This window comes from Petromyzon marinus, chromosome 2 (assembly GCF_048934315.1).
Source record: "Petromyzon marinus isolate PM22_M1 ecotype Great Lakes invasive population chromosome 2, UKy_Petmar_22M1.pri1.0, whole genome shotgun sequence".
NCBI lineage: Eukaryota > Metazoa > Chordata > Hyperoartia > Petromyzontiformes > Petromyzontidae > Petromyzon > Petromyzon marinus.
The window spans coordinates 227,540-254,725 of record NC_133668.1 but is presented as its reverse complement, the minus strand read 5'-3'; the positions used below and the strand labels follow the sequence as shown (position 1 = coordinate 254,725).

The 27,186-nt window shown below is 54.5% G+C and overlaps 2 protein-coding genes and 1 long non-coding RNA gene across 4 annotated transcripts in view; 1 reads left to right on the top strand and 2 right to left on the bottom strand.

Moving 5' to 3' along the window:
• The window catches only part of LOC116950710 (zinc transporter ZIP5-like), a 44,999-nt gene extending 37,862 nt beyond the window's left edge, over positions 1-7,137 (top strand). For both annotated transcript variants that reach the window (XM_032968704.2, XM_076068670.1), the window contains exon 11: positions 5,470-7,137. In XM_032968704.2, coding sequence (XP_032824595.1) covers positions 5,470-5,613 — 144 coding nt within the window. In that variant the 3' untranslated portion in view covers positions 5,614-7,137. The remainder of the gene's footprint in view (positions 1-5,469) is intronic.
• Positions 7,138-16,954: 9,817 nt separating this feature from the next.
• The window catches only part of LOC116950727 (uncharacterized), an 85,633-nt gene continuing 75,401 nt past the window's right edge, over positions 16,955-27,186 (bottom strand). The window contains exons 11-15 of the mRNA XM_076068680.1: positions 24,123-24,199; positions 23,554-23,632; positions 20,352-20,479; positions 19,279-19,381; positions 16,955-18,647 (exon numbers count right to left, since the gene is read on the bottom strand). Of these exons, the coding sequence (XP_075924795.1) occupies positions 19,283-19,381; positions 20,352-20,479; positions 23,554-23,632; positions 24,123-24,199 (383 nt within the window). The 3' untranslated portion in view covers positions 16,955-18,647; positions 19,279-19,282. The remainder of the gene's footprint in view (positions 18,648-19,278; positions 19,382-20,351; positions 20,480-23,553; positions 23,633-24,122; positions 24,200-27,186) is intronic.
• LOC142925626 (uncharacterized) lies at positions 21,917-23,547 on the bottom strand. The gene is made up of 2 exons (XR_012942567.1): positions 23,316-23,547; positions 21,917-23,272 (listed from the first exon to the last, which is right to left on the bottom strand). It is a non-coding gene; the product is annotated as an uncharacterized LOC142925626 (long non-coding RNA).

The window sequence follows — 27,186 nt, the reverse complement described above, 5'->3', positions numbered from 1 at the left end:
GGCAGGCGCATCTTACAGATGACTAGTCGATGGTCAGAGGACAGATCAGCTCCACGGTAGGTCCTGGTGTCAAGGACATGGGCTCGCATTCGCTGGTCCGTCACTATGTAGTCCAGCAGATGTTCTTGCTTGGACCCGGCATGCATCCATGATGTTGTGTGGATGCGCCGATGCCGGAACAGCGTGTTGGTAATTACAAGCCCATGGGCTGCACAAAAATCTAGCAGCCTCCTACCGTTGTTATTGAGCTGATCTGGCCCATGCCCTCCAATCACTCCAGACCAGGTGCCAGTATCATGACCAACTCGGGCATTGAAGTCACCCAACATGATGACTCTATCCCGAGGGGCCACTTTAGCCAGCACCTGTGACAGGAGGTCATAGAAGGCATCTGACTCATCGGCTTTGCCTGCATCCCTCCACGGATGTTCATCTTCGGTGGGGGCATAAGTAACCACGACCACCATTCCTCGCCTCCGGTTGATGGGAAGGCGAGCCCAAAGTAGCCTGGGGCTTACAGCTTCCCACACCTCACCGCCACGCTCCCACGCCCCCTTCATTCTTTTGTTCAAAAGAAGACCCACACCCTGTTGTTTGGCAGTCTGCTGCCCCGAGTAGAGGACTGTCCACCCCTCATAGTGGCAGGAGCCAGAGCCGGTCCACCGGACCTCCTGAATGCCGCATAGATCCAGGCGGTACCGGTCCAGCTCCCGACAGAGGAGTGGCAGCCTCTCCTCTGCAGTGAGCGTTCGAACATTCCACGTGGCCACCCGTAGTGGCTTTTCGTTGTTTCTGGAGTAGCCCAGAGGGTAGGTATTCAATCTCCTGGCTCCGCCAATTGGGGTTTGGCCAGGAGACGTCATAGACGCCTGGCCCCCCGGGGCCTCCGGCACAAGCTTAGTTGTTACATATTTCAGTTTAATTCGTGGTTTTGTGGTAATTAATTGAAGGTGGAGGGGTTACCAGCCCCTCGCACCCGTCCAGAGCCCCCGTTTAGCCCCTGTGGTGGACACATATGCCATGAGGGGAGGAGCCAATCAAAATTGGAACTCCCCCCACAGCGCTGTCCACGACAGAGTTGCCCGTCCGGCACCGCGAGGAGGTAGGGGGTTGTTTTGCCGGACCAACAACAACAACCGCCATTCGCCACTCTCACACACACACGCTCTCACACACACTCTCACATACACACGCACGGATGTGCATGCACACACATTCTCACACGCACACACATTCCCGCACACACGCGGGCTGCGTGTCGCCGCCTGTAGCTGCCGGCTGTCGTTGGGGCGGCGTTGGCGCTCCTGTGTCACTCTTCCCTTGAAGCGTCACACTCGCACGCCTCCATCCCTCCCGTCCGCCCGCCCTTCGTAGCACGGTGTGCTTGTGTCTACAGTGCGAAGCCAGAGCACCCCCCCCCAGCAGTAGCACCAGCAGCAGCAGCAGTAGCAGCAGCAGTAGCAGCAGTAGCAGTAGTAGCAGCAGTAGCAGCAGTAGCAGCAGTAGCAGTAGCAGCAGCAGTAGCAGCAGTAGCAGCAGTAGCAGTAGTAGCAGCAGTAGCAGCAGCAGCAGTAGCAGCAGCAGTAGCAGCAGTAGCAGCAGTAGCAGCAGTAGCAGTAGTAGCAGCAGTAGCAGCAGCAGTAGTAGTAGCACCAGCAGTAGCACCAGCAGCAGCAGTAGCACCAGCAGTAGCACCAGCAGCAGCAGTAGCACCAGCAGCAATAGCAGCACCAGCAGTAGCAGCAGCAGTAGCACCAGCAGTAGCAGCAGCACCACCAGCAGTAGCAGCAGCACCACCAGCAGCAGTAGCACCAGCAGCACCAGCAGTAGCACCAGCAGTAGTAGCAGCAGCAGCACCACCACCAGTAGTAGCAGCAGCACCACCAGCAGCAGCAGTAGCACCAGCAGTAGCAGCAGCAGTAGCACCAGCAGTAGCACCAGCAGCAGCAGTAGCACCAGCAGTAGTAGTAGCAGCACCAGTAGTAGTAGCAGCACCACCAGTAGTAGTAGCAGCACCACCAGTAGTAGTAGTAACAGCACCACCAGTAGTAGCAGCACCACCAGTAGTAGTAGCAGCACCAGTAGTAGTAGCAGCAGCACCACCAGTAGTAGTAACAGCACCACCAGTAGTAGTAGCAGCACCACCAGCAGCAGCAGCTCTGCTGTGCACTGCACCAGAGCTGGGAGCTGCATTCCAGCAGCCCGAACGGGACGGGGGCTGCTGCATCCCTGACGAGGGTCACTGGAGCAAGGCGGACGACGCCTCTAGCGAGGTGGACGACGCCTCTAGCGAGGTGGACGACGCCTCTAGCGAGGTGGACGCCGCCTCTAGCGAGGTGGATGACCCTGTGACTGTGTGACCCTGTGACCGTGTGACCCTGTGACCGTGTGACCCTGTGACCCTGTGACTGTGTGACCCTGTGACCGTGTGACCCTGTGACCGTGTGACCCTGTGACCCTGTGACCGTGTGACCCTGTGACCCTGTGACCGTGTGACCCTGTGACCCTGTGACCGTGTGACCGTGTGACCCTGTGACCCTGTGACCCTGTGACCGTGTGACCCTGTGACCCTGTGACCGTGTGACCCTGTGACCCTGTGACCGTGTGACCCTGTGACCCTGTGACCGTGTGACCCTGTGACCCTGTGACCGTGTGACCCTGTGACCGTGTGACCCTGTGACTCTGTGACCGTGTGACCCTGTGACCCTGTGACCGTGTGACCCTGTGACCGTGTGACCCTGTGACTGTGTGACCCTGTGACCCTGTGACCGTGTGACCCTGTGACCCTGTGACCGTCGACACGACGTCGGGCAGCCGCTGCCCCGTGGCGTCTCTGGGACACGTGGGCACAGCGCCGCCACCGCCAGCCTGCTGTGGGTCGGCCGATTCCTCGACGCGCAGAACGCCGCCCCCCCTCGCCCCCCCTCGCCCCTCCACCTCGCCCCCCCCTCGCCCCTCGCCCCTCCCCTCCTCCACCTCGCCCCCCCCCTCCTCGCCCCCCCCCTCGCCCCCCCCTCCACCTCGCCCCCCCCTCGCCCCCCCCTCCACCTCGCCCCCCCCTCGCCCCCCCCTCCACCTCACTCCCCCCTCCACCTCGCCCCCCCCTCCACCTCGCCCCCCCCTCCTCGCCCCTCCCTCCTCGCCCCCCCCCTCGCCCCCCCCTCCTCGCCCCCTCTACCTCGCCCCCCCCCCCCACCTCGCCCCCCTCTCGTTATTTATTTTGTGGCGTGGTTGTTGTTGTTGTTGTTGTTTTTGTTGTTTTTGTTTTCCCCTCGACTGTGCACGCCGCGCCACGGCGCGTCCACACGGACGAGTTTCCATGGCAACGCCGCCACGGTGATGGAAACGTCGATGAAGGAGAGCTCGCAGCAGGAGGGCTGGGGGGGTGAGTGGGGGGGTTAGTGGGGGGGAGTGAGTGGGGGGGGGTGAGTGGGGGGGGGTGAGTGGGGGGGGTGAGTGGGGGGGGTGAGTGGGGGGGGTGAGTGGGGGGGGTGAGTGGGGGGGGTGAGTGGGGGGGGGTGAGTGGGGGGGGTGAGTGGGGGGGGGTGAGTGGGGGGGGCCTCACCTCTCCCGACGCTTCATGACGGCCGCCTGCGACGCGTGGACACAACGCCAATCCCGCGCCCCGCTCCCGGCGCTCCCGGCGCTCCCGTGTCCCGTGTTGACCCACGTTGACCCACGTAGACCCACGTTGACCCACGTTGACCCACGTAGACCCACGTTGACCCACGTTGACCCACGTTGACCCACGTTGACCCACGTTGACCCACGTTGACCCACGTTGACCCACGTTGACCCACGTAGACCCACGTTGACCCACGTTGACCCACGTTGACCCACGTTGACCCACGTTGACCCACGTTGACCCACGTAGACCCACGTTGACCCACGTTGACCCACGTTGACCCACGTTGACCCACGTAGACCCACGTTGACCCACGTTGACCCACGTAGACCCACGTTGACCCACGTTGACCCACGTTGACCCACGTTGACCCACGTAGACCCACGTTGACCCACGTTGACCCACGTTGACCCACGTTGACCCACGTAGACCCACGTTGACCCACGTTGACCCACGTTGACCCACATTGACCCACGTAGACCCACGTAGACCCACGTTGACCCACGTTGACCCACATTGACCCACATTGACCCACGTTGACCCACGTTGACCCACGTTGACCCACGTTGACCCACGTTGACCCACGTTGACCCACGTTGACCCACGTTGACCCACGTTGACCCACATTGACCCACGTTGACCCACATTGACCCACGTAGACCCGCGTTGACCTGCGCGGCGTTGGATCCGGGTGAGGAAAATCCGGAACTGGTGAGTAAAGTACAAACGCTACGGGGAACGCGCAGACGAGAGAGACGGAGCGGATCGGCGAATCGCTGAGCCGCGGGACGCTCGCGCGGCTAATCTCGTGGCCCCCTCGCCCCCGGGGTACGGAGGAAGCCCGCGAGGCCGCCGTGGACATTCCACATCCGTGCGGCTGGCGGGCGAGCGGCAAGGCTGGCCGCAGGATCGGCGCTTGCCCACAGAGCGCCGCTCGCTCTGCCTCTGGGCGGCCCGGTCGACGCCGCTCGCACCGCTCGCCTCCTTGGCGAAGCGCGGCGAGACGATGTCACGTGGTGGGGTTTGGTGCGATTGGCGGGATGTGCAACGAGCACCTTTTGGAGTTTACGTTACAAATCGATTCTGAGCGCAGCCGTCAATGACAAGCGGCAATGGTCGCTCGGAGGGCCCCCGAGAGTGAAGCGCGTGTCGCTCCCCCCCCGTGCCGCTCCCCCCCCCGCGTGCCGCTCCCCCCCCCGTGCCGCTCCCCCCCCGTGCCGCTCCCCCCCCGTGCCGCTCCCCCCCCCGTGCCGCTCCCCCCGCGTGCCGCTCCCCCCTCGTGCCGCTCCCCCCCCCCCGTGCCGCTCCCCCCCCGTGCCGCTCCCCCCTCTGCCTGGGAAGTCGTCCGCTCTGATCCAGGTTTTCGGATCTCGCGACGCTGAGCGGAATGGCGCGTTTTCTTGTACAATGAATGCGCATTGATTCTAGATTTAAAGCTTTCGTGACTGCTAGGATCCATACTCTTTGGTTCTATTGGGTAAAGTCACGTAGGTGAAAATAAAATAACAAAAAATCACGACGTTTCGGCCACAACACAAGCGGCCTTCATCAGGTTAAGGGACGAGACTGTCTGGAGGACAGCGCTGGAGTGGAAGAAGCCACGCTTAGATCACGACCTTTAAGTTGTGTGAGAAGCAGCGTCTCGATGAGTTGCGACTTCTTATCCCGTTGTCTGTTAAAAGCTCTAACAGATAGGTGAAAGCCCTCCCCATAGAGGTTATCAATTCTAGATTTAAAGCGTTCGTGACTGCTAGGATCCATACTCTTTGGTTCTATTGGGTAAAGCTGCCCTGACGCTGCCACCGCTGCTACCCCCCCCCCCCTCTCGTTTCCGCCGCCCGCAGCTCCCGGAGCTTCGCGCCGACGGCCGCGGGCCCAAGGGCCTCGGCCGCTTCTTGCTGCAGAACGCCGGCCTCCTCCTCGGCTTCGCCATCATGTTCCTCATCGCCCTCTTCGAGGACAGCATCGCCCTCAGCCTCAGCTTCTAGGCCACAGCGGCAGCAGGAGCCGGAGAGGCCCTCGCTTGCACATCGGCAACGCACGTTGTGGTTGTTGTTGTTGCGGTTGTTGTGGTTGTTGTGGTGGTTGTGGTTGTTGTTGTGGTTGTTGCGGTTGTTGTGGTTGTCGGGTTGTACACATCCCATCGACCGCACCCCGGCGGTATCGGAATCGCAGCCTCGCCTTGCCGAGCCCCGCTCGAGCCTCGGACCCAAAGTCGTGACGACGACGACTGCGCCTGCTGCTGCTGCTGCTGGGACGCGGGCGACCGCCGGCGGCGGCGGCGGCGGCGCGTTACTCCGTCGGCGTCCCACCGGCACCGCCTCGCGGCGGACGCTCAAAAGCAGCTTGAGAGCGATTGGTGCGGCACGTGACGAGAATGAGGCTCGCTCGCTCACGGGGGGGGCACCACGTGCTGCCATCTCCGTTGCCCTCCTTCATCGGACCGGCTGAGCCCAACGACCTGACCTTTGAACCGTGTCTTCCCTTGGAAGTCTGAGCGCGTGGAAGTGTGTGTGAGTGTGTGTCCATGTGAGTGTGAGCGTCCACGTGAGTGTGAACGCGTGTCCATGTGAGTGAGTGTGAGTGTCCACGTGAGTGTGAGCGTCCACGTGAGTGTGAACGCGCGTCCACGTGAGTGTGAGCGAGTGCGTGAGCACGTGCACGAGCGTGTGAGCGCGCATGTGAATGTGTGCGCTCGTGGGGAGCGGTGGCGCAGTGGTTAGCGCGCTGCGCTACGATCCCGGCGACTCGAGTACGATTCTCGCTCACGACCGACAACGGTGGTGACAATTTTAACCGGTCCTGGGCCTCCCCTAGGTGGACTCGACTTTAAACGTAAACCCGGCGCGGTGTGTAAACATCAGCACTGGGGAGACAAAGGTGGCCGGCAGCGGTGCTGGGCTCACCACCTCCTTGCGTGCCATTCCGCCTTTAATAGGTGCTCGCTAACAGCATTGCCCCAGCCGCAGCAGCAGCAGTCTGTGAAAGGCTGTACGGGCATCTCTGTCTCTTGTGTGTGCACCTGACAGTAGTTCGCGTGCTGCAGTTGCTGACAAATTGCGGCAACCAGTTCCTTTTAGCCTCGCCGAGAAAATTGTTTACGTAACATTTCACGCAGCTGAGCATTGTCATTATATTCAGGATAATGGTGAAGTATCACGTTTAATTAAGCTTAATGATGCCATCACTTGTTAAGTATTCATGTTAATGATGCCATCGCTTGTTAAGTATTCATGTTAATGATGCCATCACTTGTTAAGTATTCATGTTAATGATGCCATCTCTTGTTAAGTATTCATGTGAACATTGCTAGTCCAAGATTGTGGTCGTGAGATTTACACACAAACAGAAAGCCATGGTGTTTTTATATTGTCCTTAAAAATAATTCAATTCACAATGTTTACCGTCTACGTTACGCTGATTATAATGAGTCATTGCCGTCTTTTAGATGCAGCGGATATGTACCTGGGCCTGATGCCTAAGACAATTAAAACTCATTGACGCGTCACGTATCCACGCGCTGTGTGCTGCTCCACCATCGCGTACCGAACACACTGTGATGTTAGAACCCAGCCTGTGATGTTAGAACCCAGCCTGTGGTGTTAGAACCCAGCCTGTGATGTTAGAACCCAGCCTGTGATGTTAGAACCCAGCCTGTGATGTTAGAACCCAGCCTGTGGTGTTAGAACCCAGCCTGTGGTGTTAGAACCCAGCCTGTGATGTTAGAACCCAGCCTGTGATGTTAGAACCCAGCCTGTGATGTTAGAACCCAGCCTGTGATGTTAGAACCCAGCCTGTGATGTTAGAACCCAGCCTGTGATGTTAGAACCCAGCCTGTGGTGTTAGAACCCAGCCTGTGGTGTTAGAACCCAGCCTGTGATGTTAGAACCCAGCCTGTGATGTTAGAACCCAGCCTGTGGTGTTAGAACCCAGCCTGTGATGTTAGAACCCAGCCTGTGATGTTAGAACCCAGCCTGTGGTGTTAGAACCCAGCCTGTGATGTTAGAACCCAGCCTGTGATGTTAGAACCCAGCCTGTGATGTTAGAACCCAGCCTGTGATGTTAGAACCCAGCCTGTGATGTTAGAACCCAGCCTGTGATGTTAGAACCCAGCCTGTGATGTTAGAACCCAGCCTGTGATGTTAGAACCCAGCCTGTGGTGTTAGAACCCAGCCTGTGATGTTAGAACCCAGCCTGTGATGTTAGAACCCAGCCTGTGATGTTAGAACCCAGCCTGTGATGTTAGAACCGAGCCTGTGATGTTAGAACCCAGCCTGTGATGTTAGAACCCAGCCTGTGGTGTTAGAACCCAGCCTGTGATGTTAGAACCCAGCCTGTGATGTTAGAACCCAGCCTGTGATGTTAGAACCCAGCCTGTGGTGTTAGAACCCAGCCTGTGATGTTAGAACCCAGCCTGTGATGTTAGAACCCAGCCTGTGATGTTAGAACCCAGCCTGTGATGTTAGAACCCAGCCTGTGATGTTAGAACCCAGCCTGTGATGTTAGAACCCAGCCTGTGATGTTAGAACCCAGCCTGTGATGTTAGAACCCAGCCTGTGATGTTAGAACCCAGCCTGTGATGTTAGAACCCAGCCTGTGATGTTAGAACCCAGCCTGTGGTGTTAGAACCCAGCCTGTGGTGTTAGAACCCAGCCTGTGATGTTAGAACCCAGCCTGTGATGTTAGAACCCAGCCTGTGATGTTAGAACCCAGCCTGTGATGTTAGAACCCAGCCTGTGGTGTTAGAACCCAGCCTGTGATGTTAGAACCCAGCCTGTGGTGTTAGAACCCAGCCTGTGATGTTAGAACCCAGCCTGTGATGTTAGAACCCAGCCTGTGATGTTAGAACCCAGCCTGTGATGTTAGAACCCAGCCTGTGATGTTAGAACCCAGCCTGTGATGTTAGAACCCAGCCTGTGATGTTAGAACCCAGCCTGTGGTGTTAGAACCCAGCCTGTGATGTTAGAACCCAGCCTGTGATGTTAGAACCCAGCCTGTGATGTTAGAACCCAGCCTGTGATGTTAGAACCGAGCCTGTGATGTTAGAACCCAGCCTGTGATGTTAGAACCCAGCCTGTGGTGTTAGAACCCAGCCTGTGATGTTAGAACCCAGCCTGTGATGTTAGAACCCAGCCTGTGATGTTAGAACCCAGCCTGTGGTGTTAGAACCCAGCCTGTGATGTTAGAACCCAGCCTGTGATGTTAGAACCCAGCCTGTGATGTTAGAACCCAGCCTGTGATGTTAGAACCCAGCCTGTGATGTTAGAACCCAGCCTGTGATGTTAGAACCCAGCCTGTGATGTTAGAACCCAGCCTGTGATGTTAGAACCCAGCCTGTGATGTTAGAACCCAGCCTGTGATGTTAGAACCCAGCCTGTGATGTTAGAACCCAGCCTGTGATGTTAGAACCCAGCCTGTGGTGTTAGAACCCAGCCTGTGATGTTAGAACCCAGCCTGTGATGTTAGAACCCAGCCTGTGATGTTAGAACCCAGCCTGTGATGTTAGAACCGAGCCTGTGATGTTAGAACCCAGCCTGTGATGTTAGAACCCAGCCTGTGGTGTTAGAACCCAGCCTGTGATGTTAGAACCCAGCCTGTGATGTTAGAACCCAGCCTGTGATGTTAGAACCCAGCCTGTGGTGTTAGAACCCAGCCTGTGATGTTAGAACCCAGCCTGTGATGTTAGAACCCAGCCTGTGATGTTAGAACCCAGCCTGTGATGTTAGAACCCAGCCTGTGATGTTAGAACCCAGCCTGTGGTGTTAGAACCCAGCCTGTGATGTTAGAACCCAGCCTGTGGTGTTAGAACCCAGCCTGTGATGTTAGAACCCAGCCTGTGATGTTAGAACCCAGCCTGTGATGTTAGAACCCAGCCTGTGGTGTTAGAACCCAGCCTGTGATGTTAGAACCCAGCCTGTGGTGTTAGAACCCAGCCTGTGATGTTAGAACCCAGCCTGTGATGTTAGAACCCAGCCTGTGGTGTTAGAACCCAGCCTGTGATGTTAGAACCCAGCCTGTGGTGTTAGAACCCAGCCTGTGATGTTAGAACCCAGCCTGTGATGTTAGAACCCAGCCTGTGATGTTAGAACCCAGCCTGTGATGTTAGAACCCAGCCTGTGGTGTTAGAACCCAGCCTGTGATGTTAGAACCCAGCCTGTGGTGTTAGAACCCAGCCTGTGATGTTAGAACCCAGCCTGTGATGTTAGAACCCAGCCTGTGGTGTTAGAACCCAGCCTGTGATGTTAGAACCCAGCCTGTGATGTTAGAACCCAGCCTGTGGTGTTAGAACCCAGCCTGTGATGTTAGAACCCAGCCTGTGATGTTAGAACCCAGCCTGTGGTGTTAGAACCCAGCCTGTGGTGTTAGAACCCAGCCTGTGATGTTAGAACCCAGCCTGTGATGTTAGAACCCAGCCTGTGGTGTTAGAACCCAGCCTGTGATGTTAGAACCCAGCCTGTGATGTTAGAACCCAGCCTGTGGTGTTAGAACCCAGCCTGTGATGTTAGAACCCAGCCTGTGATGTTAGAACCCAGCCTGTGGTGTTAGAACCCAGCCTGTGATGTTAGAACCCAGCCTGTGATGTTAGAACCCAGCCTGTGGTGTTAGAACCCAGCCTGTGATGTTAGAACCCAGCCTGTGATGTTAGAACCCAGCCTGTGGTGTTAGAACCCAGCCTGTGATGTTAGAACCCAGCCTGTGGTGTTAGAACCCAGCCTGTGATGTTAGAACCCAGCCTGTGATGTTAGAACCCAGCCTGTGGTGTTAGAACCCAGCCTGTGATGTTAGAACCCAGCCTGTGATGTTAGAACCCAGCCTGTGGTGTTAGAACCCAGCCTGTCATGTTAGAACCCAGCCTGTGGTGTTAGAACCCAGCCTGTGATGTTAGAACCCAGCCTGTGGTGTTAGAACCCAGCCTGTGATGTTAGAACCCAGCCTGTGATGTTAGAACCCAGCCGGTGATGTTAGAACCCAGCCTGTGGTGTTAGAACCCAGCCTGTGATGTTAGAACCCAGCCTGTGATGTTAGAACCCAGCCTGTGATGTTAGAACCGAGCCTGTGATGTTAGAACCCAGCCTGTGGTGTTAGAACCCAGCCTGTGATGTTAGAACCCAGCCTGTGATGTTAGAACCCAGCCTGTGATGCTAGAACCCAGCCTGTGATGTTAGAACCCAGCCTGTGATGCTAGAACCCAGCCTGTGTGGGATTTCGTGGTGGTCGTGCACCAGAGTGGACACAGTTGGGGGAATCGCTGAGCGACACTCGGAGCGGGTGCAGGCATGGCTTGTGTGGGTGCAGGCATGGCTTGTGTGGGTGCAGGCATGGCTTGTGTGGGTGCAGGCATGGCTTCTGTGGGTGCAGGCATGGCTTGTGTGCGGGCTGCACATTCCTCTGCACGTGTGGTGCCACGACCGGGGAGCCACTCCGCAAGCGCCGCAATCCCCCCCCCCTAACCCCGCCCTGAACGCACACACGCCGCACACACACCGCACACACACACACCACGCACACACACACACCACGCACACACGCCGCGCACACACACACACACACCGCACACACGCTGCACACACACCGCACACACACCACACACCGCACACACGCCGCACACACGCCGCACACACACCGAACACACCACGCACACAAACACACCGCACACACACCACGCACACACACCGAACACACCACGCACACACACACCACGTACACACCGCACACACACGCCGCACACACACCGCACACACACCACGCACGCACACCGCACACACCGCACACACGCCGCACACACACCGCACACACACACCACGCACACACACGCCGCACACACACACCGCACACACCGCACACACGCCGCACACACACCGCACACACACGCCGCACACACACCACGCACACACACGCACCACGCACACACACGCCGCACACACACACCGCACACACACACCGCACACACACACGACGCTCACACACGTAGTGTCCCAGCAGGGGATCGCCTGGCACCGCGGGTTTTCATCCAAAGGGCCCCTAGAGGGGACGTCCCATGGTTTCCCGGTGCCAGGATATTGGCTGCCTCCCCCCAGGACAAATTGCGGCCCCCAAATTGGCTTAAAGTTGTATGGGTGCACAGAAGCTCACCGGGCTAACCGCAATGAGACGCTCAGCACTGGGGAGGGGCCAGGGTGAAATATTGCGCGAGCAGCACAGACGAGGAGGTGGGAAGGAAATCCCTGCGCACACCGCGGGTATTCGGCAGCCGGGCGGCCCTTCAGGGTAAACCGCCTGAGTCGGGGGTAAGGAATGCGGGCGCGGAGACAACGGGCCGGGGGATAGCGTAACGTGATGCCCTAGGTAACGGCAGCAAAACTTTTGAAAATCAAAAGATAGGTGCACGATTGGTTGCGCAGGATGACGTAATGTAACCCTGGATTTTCCAAAATCCCAGGGCATAAAAAGGGGGAACCCGGAACGGTTCAAGGGTCTTCTGATCTCCAGCCGCTTGGTGGCAGGGACCGACTCCCTGCCTGCCTCCTCGAGCCATTGGCAGCGTCCGTGAGACGCCAGCGAGTGCAGCTACGAGACAGCGATAGGCAAGGTTGTCTCCCGTCTCCGTCCCTCCGCGTCCACGCGACACCGTGAGAACTGCTGCGAGGTACATAACGGGGCGTGTAGATATTTGGGGAATTGGATACTGATAGGAGCAGAAAATTTCCTCCGGGCCACTTTAGACTCGTGGCGAATGTCACGGAAGGGGCTGTACATTTGCTCTGCTCTGCCACGGCGAGTCGCGGGGGTGGGATGGAGGTTGGCGGCGCTCCCTCCCGCCGTGAGCCCGCGGCTGCCTTGTGCGCGTCTCGATCAACGAGACTCATCCATACGTGACTTTACCGAAAGACCCAAATAATATGAATTCCTGCAGTCACGAAAGCTTTAAGTCAAGAGACTCACCAATTGACCGCAGCCGTCACGGCAGAGGCATCGTTACAAATAAATATTCAGTAAAGTTGAAGAGTCTCGTGAAAATGCGGCGGTTTCAAATGTGGTTGGACGACTTCGATTCCGCACCCGGCAAGACACTGCGCACATGCCCGCCGCTCTTCGCCGCATGCGTCTGGAGCAGACTGAGACTGCACCGCCACAGGAGGACTTTCCCGGCTCTCGCTGTCTCTCTGTCTCCGCCCCGCGCCACACGCGATGGATGCGCGCGGATTCGCAGCGCGGATTCGCGGGGACGGTGGAACGCGTGGGAATTTGGCAGCCACGTGGTCTCAGGACGTCGCCCGGACGTTCGCTGGAGCGCTCCACGTGTGGACTCCCTGTCAGTGTGGACTCACTGGTAGTGTGTACTCACTGTCAGTGTGTACTCACTGTCAGTGTGTACTCACTGTCAGTGTGTACTCACTGGTAGTGTGGACTCCCTGGCAGTGTGGACTCACTGGTAGTGTGGACTCACTGGTAGTGTGGACTCACTGGTAGTGTGGACTCACTGTCAGTGTGGACTCACTGGCAGTGTGGACTCACTGGTAGTGTGTACTCACTGGTAGCGTGGACTCCCTGGCAGTGTGGACTCACTGGTAGTGTGGACTCACTGGCATTGTGTACTCACTGGTAGTGTGGACTCACTGGCATTGTGTACTCACTGGTAGTGTGGACTCACTGGTAGTGTGGACTCCTTGACTGCGTGTGCAATGTCTCTGCGGATATTTGGTGGTGGAATGTTCACCAGAACAGCGAGCCAGGGGGTTGGTGTCGGTCTCAGAGTGTGGCAATGACAACAAATGACACTGAAGGGTCATGATCAGAAATTTCTCACAAACTGGTGAATGCCACTGGCCCTGTCTGGCTGTGTTGCTGCCATCTCATTGCGTCGTTGATACAGCTACGCTGCCCCATTCCTCCTGATCACCGCCACTGCTCTCCTGCTGTGTCAGGACGTCTATTTTGAGTTGCGAGCCACAGTAATGAGGAAGAAGCGACTCTACTGAGACGGAACATCGCGTGGCGGCTGATGGAACATCTGATGAACGGGTTCCTGGCAGCAGCGGTGGCGGCGTTGTGTGTGTGGTGTGTGCGAGCGTGCATGTCTGTTGAGGTGAGCGGTGGTAATAGGTGTGGTGCTGGAGGTTATTTTTTTTAATGGAATTAAAGAGCGATTTGGTATCACGGGCCACTGAGGCAGACTCCATGTCCTCAACAACCCGCGATCACCACCCATCCTTGCAGAGCCTCATGGAGGTAGGATGGAGACATCACAGTCAGTTAAGACTTTACTTGGTTAATAACGTCCTTCCAATGATTGCTCAGTTTGCACCCATCTTTTCGGTTGAAGCTGTGTCTGCGTTTATATATCTGGATGGCTTCATGACCAAATCTCTTAAGGTAAGCCGGTGGGTTTGCAGAGTACCTTCGTCTTGGAAAAATACATTTTGTGAGCCCACAGCGTTAAAACAATGATCAGCAATGGCAGAGGTATTGGTCCTACCGTGTTTCAGATCTGCCTTGGGATTGCGAACACGGTCCGAGACATGTTGTTTCGCTTCCCCAATGTAACTGCTGCCGCAGCCACAACTTAGTTTGTAGACACCAGGGTATTGCATGTCAGGAATCACATCCTTTACAGATGGGATAAAATCATGGATTTTGTGTACTGTGTTTAAACTAACCTGGATCTTGTGTTTGTTTAAGATTGTGGAAATATTTTTGGTAACCCCTGCTATGTATGGCAAAGTGATGGTTTTGATTGGATTCTGAGATGGTTGTCTCCCCATTGCTGGGGAGACAGCTTTGCGGATTGTACGGTCAGAATATCTATTCATCCTGAGAGCTTGGTGTACGTGTTCTAGCTCACTGGCTAGGTGGTGCTGGTCGGAGATGCAACGGGCCCTATGGTGTAGTGTGTTGATGAGGGAATTCTTCTGGGCTGGATGGTGGTGGCAGTCAGGCTTTAGATAGGCATCTGTGTGGGTGGCTTTCCTGTAGACAGTGTCCCAACGAGCCATCAGATCAAAACATCCAGGAATGGTAGCTTGCCCTTCTTTGCACTACCATGGTGAATTTGATAGATGGGTGTATGGAATTAATGTGGTTGATAAATTGGTTCAGTGCTTGGCAGGCCGTGTGGCCAGATGACGAAAGTATTATCTACGTATCTCTTCCACAAGGACATAGGGTAGATGTCTCCATGAAAACATTTGCTACCACTGGCGATAAGGGAGAACCCATTGGGGTACCCTGATTGTAGAATGTACCATTCCAGGTTAAGTGCTGGTAAGGCAGTGCCTTACCAAAGTCGGTACATCTGGATTCAGTCCCTGTTGGACCAAGTCTTTAATGATTGCAATGGTGTCAGGTTACAGGTACCTTGGTGAACAGTGAGACTACATCGAAACTTTCGATTTAAAGCTTTCGTGACTGCAATGATTCATCTTCTTTGGTTCTTTCGGTAAAGTCACATAGAATGAGAATAAAATAATAAATTGATTTATTTTATCAATTTATTATTTTATTCTCATTCTACGTGACTTTACCGAAAGAACCAAAGAAGATACATCGAAACTCACAAGCAAATTATCTGGAGACAGTGAGATGTCCTTGATTAGAGAAACCAAGTGAGCTAAGTACAGCTGAGGTGGTCTTGCCCGTGAAAGGAAGCAGGGTCTCAGAAATTGGGCCAGTTTGTAGGTGGGCGAGTTAATGGTGGAGACGATAGGACAGAGCGGGATACCTTCTTTTTTGTATTTTTGGAAGGCCATAAAATCTGGGTGGTCTAGCAGCCAAGGGTGGGAAAAACCCGATTTTTTTGTCCGACAAATCGGGTTATTGGTTTTAATGGAATTAAACCTGATTTTGACCGAATAAAACCTGGTTTTATTATCGGCGTCTCGTGCACACTTCAATCCTGCTCCTCGTCGTCGTCCGCCGCCGCGTCGTCTTCGTCGTCGCTCTCGCTGCTGGACTCGGTGTTGTTGTCGCCGTCATCGGGCGTCGGGTAGTCGTAGAACGCGTTGAGGATCGACTTCATGAAGACGAGCTTCTCGACTGTGTTGGGTGCCAGGCTGTTCCTCAACTTGGAATGGATAAATCCCATCGTCGAGAAGTTTCGCTCAGACGCAGCGGTCGACGTGGCCATGCTGAACAGTTTGATGGCGATCTTCTGGAGCGCGCATGGCGGCTGAGCCCGTGCCCTGGCCCGAACGCCGCTAATGGGTGCGTGCGACTGAAATCCCGACTTAACTTTAATAAAACCGAATAAAACCGGATTTGGGCAGGATCCAGGTGCTCTGGTTTTATATAAAAAACGATTAAAACCCGAATGAATAAAACCGGGCCGTGCCAGCCTTGCTAGTAGCCAAAGATTTTAGAGAGTTGCTTGGCCGGTTCGATTAGAGAAGTCGAATTGGTGATGATAGTGTTGGTTTCCTGGCTAGGCAGTTGGTTGGATCTCTATTGATTTTGTTATAGCTGCCATCATTAAGGTCCTGAGTTTTGTTGTTGTAAGTGGTTTTATCCATGATGACAGTGGCATTGCCCTTGTGTCATCTCTATTCTTTAATTGAGCGAGTTCAAAACGCTCATCCTTGCTGATGTTGCTAATGGGTCTCTTAGCGTTTTTGAGGATAGCAGCGATTTCAGATCTTGCAACGTCTGCCGGGATGTGTCCCAAAACTGAGGGCTACGTCGACCTGGGCAATGATATCATCCACTGGGATGTGTTTAGGGGTGACTGCGAAATTCAACCCTTTAGCTAGTACTGATTTGAGGCTGTCGGAAATTGGGCTGTTATGATTGATGACAATCTTGTTAACATCTAACATTTTAATGTGGCTCTGGCTTCTTTTTTGACTGGAGGTTGAGTTTAGCAATCAAGTTAACTTCACATTTGGTTGACACTGAAGTGACTTTACCAAAAGAACCAGAGTATGAATTCCTGCAGTCACGAAAACTCTAAATCAAGATTCTCCTGGTTTCCCCATGCGTGTGCCGAATTTGATGACGATGGCGTGGTCGGTGTCTCTCTCTAACACGCGGTGACCTCATTGTCGGCTTCACCAAGGTCTGCGCCTCCAGGGGGCGGGGCGTGGACAATGGCAGCTGAGCTTTGCTGCCACCTGCTGCTGTGCCAGTTGGTGTGCTGCCTCGCACGGCTGACGTTGAGAACAGGGACTGTAACGCCACCTACGCCCAGATGAGTGTACACACAGACACTGTGCGGTGTGCGTAGTTGTAAAGAGCTACCGAGTCACTTGCACCGTCGCATTCCCCAGCAATGTCTGTACAAGGCCACGGGGTCACTGAGACCACCCACAGCACGAGGCACTGCCAACAGACACGGGCAAGGGTTGCAGTAGATGTTTAATGGAGCAATTAGCAAGCAGCGGGTTTTACATGACAATCACGTCGACTTATAATGGTTAATGATCACCGTGAAGAAAATGCAGTATGCCTTTTAATAATTGTATCACCTCACCCTAACGCTTAACTAGAACCTAACACCAGTCTTCTACTGTTCATGAGCACGAGCCCAGGTTCTACTTTGTGTTTGATTGCGATGGTGCTAATCGAGGCCACCACAGCAGGCAGGTGACTAGGAGCAGAGAGGCTCTCGGCCTTCTGGAGTCTGCCGCCCCGATGGTTCCGCCGCCGCTGCCGCCGCTGCACTCATCACAACTCTCCAGGGCTTCATGGCCCTTGGAGCCGATGGCTCTTCCACAACGAATCCTTGGTCGTCTCCGCACCCCCGCTGATATCCGCGGCCTCGCTCGTAGGCATCTGCGGCACAGCTACAGTGGAGAACCCCCGCCATGAACGGCAGCCAGGGCCGCTCCGCTGGATGGAATCGCGCTCGGACCATCGTAACCAAACCCTAACGGTTGCACTAGAATATACTTTATCGTGTAAAGTGTTAAAATTAAAGCAAAAGATTACGAGATTAAATGCCGACTCCACCAGGCTCCGTCTCCACGCGCCGGACTTGCCACGGGTGCCCACGTCCACGGCACTCCTCCCCAACCCGGACCCAGGGGCCACCACCCCACGACGAGGCCTCTCTCCTCCACCCGGGGCCCTGCCGGCCGCCGCGCACGCCGGGCGAGTGGAGCCGTCTCCGGCCCTCGTTGCACCGTTCCCCGTCGCCAGCCCCACCCGACCGCGTCCCTCTTGCCGGTGTTGACGTCCTCACAGAGCCGCTGCGTTCACGAGAATCCCAGCCGGGCACCTCGCTCGATCGCTACGAGGCCCGGTCTAACGACACCCATCGGATTAACTGCGATTGACGAGGGGAATCGTGACATCGACAATAGAGGATTATTTTGGATTAGATTGTGTAAATGTGTCGTTAAACCCGCCACCACCTGACACAGACATCAGGCTGGTTGTCATTACCGGCGAAACGCCGTACTCGAGTTGTAACTGTTGTAGTGGGTTTACTCTCAACACACAACCGTCTGCTGTACTAGTCACTAATTGGCATGTTGTGTTTACGTGACAAACCTTACTAATTGGCTGTGTTGGGTGGTGGGGGGTTTAACGACACATATTCACGCAATCTAACCCAAAATTCTCTTATGGATAATATTGTTCACGAAAGCCTCCTCCTACTACTACTACCGCTGCTGCTGCTGCGTGTTAAACAGAATCATGGAAACAAAGAGAAGGAACCCGGAGACAAGAAGCTGATTGGGGCAGTGGATGGCCTCTTCACATCCACAGGCGGCCATGGGCCACGGGTGTCTGAGAGCATTCGGTGTTGCCTGCAAGCCAGCAGCAGCATCATCACCGAGCCTGTGCCAGTGTGAGCGCCGGGGCTGGCCTCTGTAGGCCTCAAGGCAGCAGCGTTATTGTCTGCCACCGTCATCGTCTGCGGGTATGCAGTGTGAATGGCCGTGTGTGAGTGAGTGAGTGTGTGAGTGAGTGTGTGAGTGAGTGTGTGAGTGTGTGAGTGAGTGTGTGAGTGAGTGTGTGAGTGTGTGGTTGTGCTGTGTTTGTGTGGTTGAGCTCCAATCAGCTGCTCTGTCCTCGACTCTGCCACCTGCAACAACAGCAGCAGCAGCAGCAGAGAAAGGTGCAGCGGAACGTCCTGTGAGACCACAGCACAGGCAGCGCGTGAGAGTGGTGATGGTGGTGAGTGCACAGTGTGGTGAGTGTGAGAGTGGTGGTGTTCACTGTGTGGTGAATGTGTAGTAGTGCATGGTGAGTGTGGTATGTGTGAGAGTGGTGATGTTCACTGTGTGGTGAATGTGTAGTAGTGCATGGTGAGTGTGGTGAGTGTGAGAGTGGTGGTGTTCACTGTGTGGTGAATGTGTAGTAGTGCATGGTGAGTGTGGTGAGTGTGAGAGCGGTGATGTTCACTGTGTGGTGAATGTGTAGTAGTGCGTGGTGAGTGTGAGAGTGGTGGTGTTCACTGTGTGGTGAATGTGTAGTAGTACATGGTGAGTGTGGTGAGTGTGAGAGTGGTGGTGTTCACTGTGTGGTGAATGTGTAGTAGTACATGGTGAGTGTGGTGAGTGTGAGAGTGGTGGTGTTCACTGTGTGGTGAATGTGTAGTAGTGCATGGTGAGTGTGGTGAGTGTGAGGGCGGGTGGTGTTCACTGTGTGGTGAATGTGTAGTAGTGCATGGTGAGTGTGGTGAGTGTGACAGTGGTGGTGAGTGGACAGTGAACCTCATCAGTCCAGTTTCTCCACAGCGTCCAGGAACTTGAGGAAGTCCTCCAGGCAGTGGAAGCCGCCCACTTCCCGTGCCACCATGGCAAAGAACTCTGGGGCCTGAGAGCAGGAAGAGAAGATGTGAGACAAAGACATCGAGGAGGAGCTGGGTGAGGAGGTGGGTGAGGAGGTGAGGAGCTGGGTGAGGAGCTGGGTGAGGAGCTGGGTGAGGAGGTGAGGAAGTGAAGAGTTGGGTGAGGGGGTGAGGAGCTGGGTGAGGAGCTGGGTGAGGAGGTGAGGAGCTGGGTGAGGAGGTGAGGAGCTGGGTGAGGAGGTGAGGAGTTGGGTGAGGTGAGGAGCTGGGTGAGGAGCTGGGTGAGGAGCTGGGTGAGGAGCTGGGTGAGGAGCTGGGTGAGGAGGTGAGAAGCTGGGTGAGGAGGTGAGGAGGTGAGGAGCTGGGTGAGAAGGTGAGGAGCCGCAGGGTTGGGGTCCTCACTGAGTCGTGGCGTCTGTGTCCTTGAGCCTGAGACGTGGTGCTGTGTGTGGTAACACCACGTGGTACTGTGTGTGGTGACACTACGTCGTGCTGTGGGTGGTGACACCACGTGGTGCTGTGTGGTAACACCACGTGGTGCTGTGTGTGGTGCCCCCACGTGGTGCTGTGTGGTGCCCCCACGTGGTGTGTCACTCTGTGACACCACGTGGTGCTGTGTGTGGTGACACCACGTGGTGCTGTGTGGTGACACCACGTGGTGCTGTGTGGTGACACCACGTGGTGCTGTGTGTGGTGCCCCCACGTGGTGCTGTGTGGTGCCCCCACGTGGTGTGTCACTCTGTGACACCACGTGGTGCTGTGTGTGGTGACACCACGTGGTGCTGTGTGGTGACACCACGTGGTGCTGTGTGGTGACACCACGTGGTGCTGTGTGTGGTGCCCCCACGTGGTGCTGTGTGGTGCCCCCACGTGGTGTGTCACTCTGTGACACACCACGTGGTGCTGTGTGTGGTGACACCACGTGGTGCTGTGTGGTGACACCACGTGGTGCTGTGTGGTGCCCCCACGTGGTGTCCCCCGGTGTCCCCGTGCCACCTGCTGGCGGATCTCCAGGAGGGTGTGGAGGATGCGGCCGTCGATCTGCGTGAAGTTGGTGCAGTAGGCGCCCAGGCTGCTCTCCTCCAGCCAGGCCTGCACGTCACCCTCCTGCCACTTGGGGACGCCTGGGGCCACGGCAAGCGGCGCACGCGGGGCAACAGACGTCGGCAACCACGGGCGACTCGACGCCGGGCAACTCGGCCGTAAGCAACACGACGCGAGCAAGACGAGCAACTTGACGCAGAATCCTGCAACTCGGTGCAACAAACACCCAGCTACCCTTGGTTCTTTCGGTAAAGTCACGTAGAGTGGAAACAAAATAAGAAAGATAATAATAAAACATAATAAAATAAAATTCTCACGACGTTTCGGCCACAACACAAGTAGCCTTCTTCAGGTGAAGAAACAGGACTGTCCAGCAGACAGTGCTTGAGTGAACATTGCTAAGCTTGGATTGCGTCTTTTAAGCTGTATGGGTGGAATGAACATGAATGAGCATGTCACCCAGCACCACCACCGGATCGGAGGAGGGTGGTGGCTGGGCAGACAGAAAGGGAAGGTCAAAGAGCAGCCAAGGTGCGCTGCTCTGTCCTGTGTTGCGTTGTAACTCTGTTACAAACTGGACTACTGTACAGTACAATATTATACCTTCCAATCTAACCTACATGGTATAATATCATATCCATAGATAAAATTCCACCTTTGAATTCTACAATGCGTTACTATACACTACCCTATACTTTAGACTATAAAGTGTTAGACTTGTAACATTACACTGTCTTATTCTATCAACCCTACTATATACCACAATGCTGTATATTCACTATACAATTACGATACTATATATTGCCTTGTGAATTATGTTAAACGTTACAATGTTATACCCAGCTACCCTTGTGTCGGCGCCAAAACCGAAACCGAATTTCTGTCGGCCTCTAGACGCGTCACAGAGTCGCACGCACGCACACCCAAGCCCCCTCCTGCTGTGTGGAACCCATGTGGGGGAGGAAGTGGGGTGGGATGGGGTGGTGGGAGGGTTGAATTGGATCATTGGAGGGGTGAGTGGGTTGGGGTGTGTGTGTGGTGCGTGTGTGTGGTGCGTGTGTGGTATGTGTGTGTGCATGGTGTGTGGTGTGTGTGTGGTGTGTGGTGTGTGTGTGGTGTGTGTGTGGTGTGTGTGTGGTGTGTGTGTGATATGTGTGGTTTGTGTGTGTGGTGTGTGTGTGGTGTGTGTGATATGTGTGGTGTGTGTGTGTGTGGTGTGTGTGGTGTGTGTGTGGTGTGTGTGTGATATGTGTGGTGTGTGTGTGATATGTGTGGTGTGTGTGTGGTGTGTGTGTGATATGTGTGGTGTGTGTGTGTGGTGTGTGTGGTGTGTGTGTGTGGTGTGTGTGTGGTATGTGTGGTGTGTGTGTGTGGTGTGTGTGTGGTGTGTGTGTGTGGTGTGTGTGATGTGTGTGTGGTGTGTGTGGTGTGTGTGATATGTGTGGTGTGTGTGTGATATGTGTGGTGTGTGTGTGTGGTGTGTGTGTGTGATATGTGTGGTGTGTGTGTGGTGTGTGTGTGTGTGATATGTGTGTGTGTGGTGTGTGTGTGTGTGGTGTGTGTGTAGTGTGTGTGTGTGTGATATGTGTGTGTGTGTGGTGTGTGTGTGTGTGGTGTGTGGTGCGTGCCTCGAGCTGCCTGTGAGAGCCCAGCCTCTGAGCCGCTCAAACAAAAGTGCCCCTGGTGGACTGCTGCTGCTGAGAGTGCTGCGAGTGCTGCTAGTGCTGGCTACGCGTGTGTGCTGCTGCTAGTGCTGGCTACGCGTGTGCTGGCTAGGCGTGTGCTGGCTAGGCGTGTGTGCTACTGCTGCTACTGCTGCTGCTAGTGCTGCGTGTGCTGGCTACGCGTGTGCTGGCTAGGCGTGTGTGCTACTGCTGCTACTGCTGCTGCTAGTGCTGCTAGTGCTGGCTACGCGTGTGCTGGCTAGGCGTGTGTGCTACTGCTGCTACTGCTGCTGCTGCGTGTGCTGGCTACGCGTGTGCTGCTTGCTGCTGCTGCTCGTTAGTTTGGTGGTTTTGGGGGGGAAGTTATTTTTTTCTCATTCTTCTCCGTCGTCTGTCTTATCCCCCCCACCACCACCACAATCCTCTCACCCCCATGCTTGCTTGACGGTGCGTGTGTGCGCTACTTCCGATCGCCGGAGAGAGTGAGGAGCGTCTGCCATCAACCACCGCCGCTGCTGCCCGGAGTCGCATGCACGTGCGTGTAGTTTAGAGGCCGATCAAAACTGAATTTCTGGTTTCGGCCGAAAACGAAATCAGTCCGAAAGTAAAAAATTTACTTTTGGCCGAAACCAAAACGATGCTGAAAGAGGCCATTGACAACTTTCAGCGCCGAAACTGAAACCGAATTTCGGTCGGCCTCTACCCTGAACTGCTATTACCAGGCTGCTGTTGCCTAGGGGCTGCTGTTACCTAGGGGCTGCTGTTGCCTAGGGGCTGCTGTTACCTAGGGGCTGCTGTTACCTAGGGGCTGCCGTTACCTAGGGGCTGCTGTTACCTAGGGGCTGCTGTTACCTAGGGGCTGCTGTTGCCTAGAGGCTGCTGTTACCTAGGGGCTGCTGTTACCTAGGGGCTGCCGTTACCTAGGGGCTGCTGTTACCTAGGGGCTGCCGTTACCTAGGGGCTGCTGTTACCTAGGGGCTGCTGTTACCTAGGGGCTGCCGCTGCCTAGGGGCTGCCGTTACCTAGGGGCTGCCGTTACCTAGGGGCTGCTGTTACCTAGGGGCTGCTGTTACCTAGGGGCTGCTGTTGCCTAGGGGCTGCTGTTACCTAGGGGCTGCTGTTGCCTAGGGGCTGCTGTTACCTAGGGGCTGCTGTTACCTAGGGGCTGCTGTTACCTAGGGGCTGCTGTTGCCTAGGGGCTGCTGTTACCTAGGGGCTGCTGGGGCTGCTGTTACCTAGGGGCTGCTGTTACCTAGGGGCTACTGTTACCTAGGGGCTGCTGTTACCTAGGGGCTGCCGTTGCCTAGGGGCTGCTGTTGCCTAGGGGCTGCTGTTACCTAGGGGCTGCTGTTACCTAGGGGCTGCTGTTACCTAGGGGCTACTGTTACCTAGGGGCTACTGTTACCTAGGGGCTGCTGTTACCTAGAGGCTGCTGTTGCCTCCAGGTTGCTGTTGCCTAGGGGCTGCTGTTGCCTAGGGGCTGCTGTTACCTGCGAGGCGAGCCTGCACCTCCGTGGACCTGGAGGAGGAGCAGCACGAGATGAAGCTCTTGACGGCGCGGAGCACGGCCTGAGGCACAGGGGGGGGGGACCGGGAGGTGAGGGCCACGGGGGGGGGGGGGGGGTTGCGTCACCGCACGCCCTGCACGAGCGTCGCGCTGGGGACACCGCTGGGGTGTAGAGGAGGAGGTGGTGTAGAGGAGGTGGTGTAGAGGAGGTGGTGTAGAGGAGGTGGAGGTGCAGAGGAGGAGGAGATGTAGAGGAGGAGGTGTAGAGGAGGTGGAGGTGTAGAGGAGGTGGAGGTGTAGAGGAGGTGGAGGTGTAGAGGAGGTGGAGGTGTAGAGGAGGTGGAGGTGTAGAGGAGGTGGTGTAGAGGAGGTGTAGAAGAGGAGGTGTAGAGGAGGTGGAGGTGTAGAGGAGGTGGAGGTGTAGAGGAGGTGGTGTAGAGGAGGTGTAGAAGAGGAGGTGTAGAGGAGGTGGTGTAGAGGAGGTGGAGGTGTAGAGGAGGTGGTGTAGAGGAGGTGTAGAAGAGGAGGTGTAGAGGAGGTGGATGTCCTCACGCTGCCCCAGGAGCCGGCCGCTCTCTCCCTCAGCTGGTTCTGGTTCGTGCTCCATATGGGGCAGTGAAGTTGTCCCTCTGAGACACACAAACACTCAGTCACACTCACCACTCACTCACCACTCACTCAGTCACACTCACCACTCACTCACCACTCACTCACCACTCACTCAGTCACACTCACCACTCACTCACTCACTCACCACTCACTCAGTCACACTCACCACTCACTCACCACTCACTCAGTCACACTCACTCACCACTCACCACTCACTCAGTCACACTCACCACTCACTCACCACACACTCAGTCACACTCACCACTCACTCACCACTCACTCACCACTCACTCAGTCACACTCACCACTCACTCACCACTCACCACTCACTCACTCAGTCACACTCACCACTCACTCACTCACTCACCACTCACTCACCACTCACCACTCACTCACCACTCACTCACCACACACTCAGTCACACTCACCACTCACTCACCACTCACTCACCACTCACTCAGTCACACTCACTCACTCACCACTCACTCACCACTCACTCAGTCACACTCACCACTCACTCACCACTCACCACTCACTCACCACTCACCACTCACTCACCACTCACTCACCACTCACCACTCACTCACCACTCACTCACCACTCACTCACCACTCACTCAGTCACACTCACCACTCACTCACCACACACTCAGTCACACTCACCACTCACTCACTCACCACTCACTCAGTCACACTCACCACTCACTCACTCACCACACACTCAGTCACACTCACCACTCACTCACCACTCACTCACCACACACTCAGTCACACTCACCACTCACTCACCACTCACTCACCACTCACTCAGTCACACTCACCACTCACTCACCACTCACTCAGTCACACTCACCACTCACTCACCACTCACTCACCACACACTCAGTCACACTCACTCACTCACCACTCACTCACCACTCACTCAGTCACACTCACCACTCACTCACCACTCACTCAGTCACACTCACCACTCACTCACCACACACTCAGTCACACTCACCACTCACTCACCACTCACTCACCACACACTCAGTCACACTCACCACTCACTCACCACACACTCAGTCACACTCACCGCTCACTCAGTCACTCACCACTCACTCACTCACCACTCACTCACTACACACTCACTACACTCACTCACCACTCACCACACACTCACTTACTCACCACTCACTCACTCACCACTCACTCACTCACTCACCACTCACCACTCAATCACCACACACTCACCACTCACTACACCACTCACTACACCACTCACTCACCACTCACTCACCACTCACTCACTCACCACTCACTCACTCACTCACCACTCACTCACTCACCACTCAATCACCACACACTCACCACTCACTACACCACTCACTCACCACTCACTCACCACTCACCACTCACTCACTCACCACTCACTCACTCACTACTCACTCACCACTCACTCACCACACACTCACCACTCACTCACCACTCACTACACACACTCACCACTCACGATATAGACTCACCACTCACTCACTCACCACTCACCATACTCACTCACCATACTCACTCACTACTCACTCCCCACTCACTCACCACTCACCATACACACCACTAACTCACCATACACACTCACTACTCATTCACCGTACACACACTCACCACTCACTCACAATTTACCACTCACTATCCACACTACTAACTCACCATACACCCTCACCACTCATAATACACACACTCATGGTACACATGCTCACCACTCACCATACAAACACTCACTACTAACCAAAGACACTCCTCACTCACACTCACCACACATACTCATCACTCACCACACACACACTCCACACTCAACCGCATATATATGTAGTGTATATATGTGTGGTGTGTGTATATAGTATATGTAGTGTGTACACGTGGTGTGTATAGTACATGTAGTTTGTGTGTATAGTACATGTAGTGTGTATAGTACATGTAGTGTGTATATAGTACATGTAGTGTGTGTGTATAGTACATGTAGTGTGTGTATATAGTACATGTAGTGTGTGTATAGTACACGTAGTGTGTGTATAGTACATGTAATGTGTGTGTATATAGTACATGTAGTGTGTATATAGTACATGTAATGTGTGTATATAGTACATGTAGTGTGTATATATAGTACATGTAGTGTGTATATAGTACATGTAGTGTGTGTGTATAGTACATGTAATGTGTGTATATAGTACATGTAGTGTGTATATAGTAAATGTAGTGTGTGTATAGTACATGTAGTGTGTGTATATAGTACATGTAGTGTGTATATAGTACATGTAGTGTGTGTATATAGTACATGTAGTGTGTGTGTATAGTACATGTAGTGTGTGTATATAGTACATGTAATGTGTGTGTATATAGTACATGTAGTGTATATATAGTAAATGTAGTGTGTGTATATAGTACATGTAGTGTGTGTATATAGTACATGTAGTGTGTGTGTATATAGTACATGTAGTGTGTGTATATAGTAAATGTAGTGTGTGTATATAGTAAATGTAGTGTGTGTGTGTATAGTACATATAGTGTGTGTGTATAGTACATATAGTGTGTGTATAGTACATATAGTGTGTGTGTATAGTACATGTAGTGTGTGTATAGTACATGTAGTGTGTGTATAGTACATGTAATGTGTGTATAGTACATGTAGTGTGTGTATAGTACATGTAATGTGTGCATAGTACATGCAGTGTGTGTATAGTACATGTAGTGTGTGTATAGTACATGTAGTGTGTGTATATAGTACATGTAGTGTGTGTATATAGTACATGTAGTGTGTGTATAGTACATGTAGTGTGTGTATAGTACATGTAGTGTATATAGTACATGCAATGTGTGTATAGTACATGTAGTGTGTGTATAGTACATGTAGTGTGTTTATAGTACATGTAGTGTGTGTATATAGTACATGTAGTGTGTATATAGTACATGTAGTGTGTGTATATAGTACATGTAGTGTATATATAGTACATGTAGTGTGTGTATATAGTACA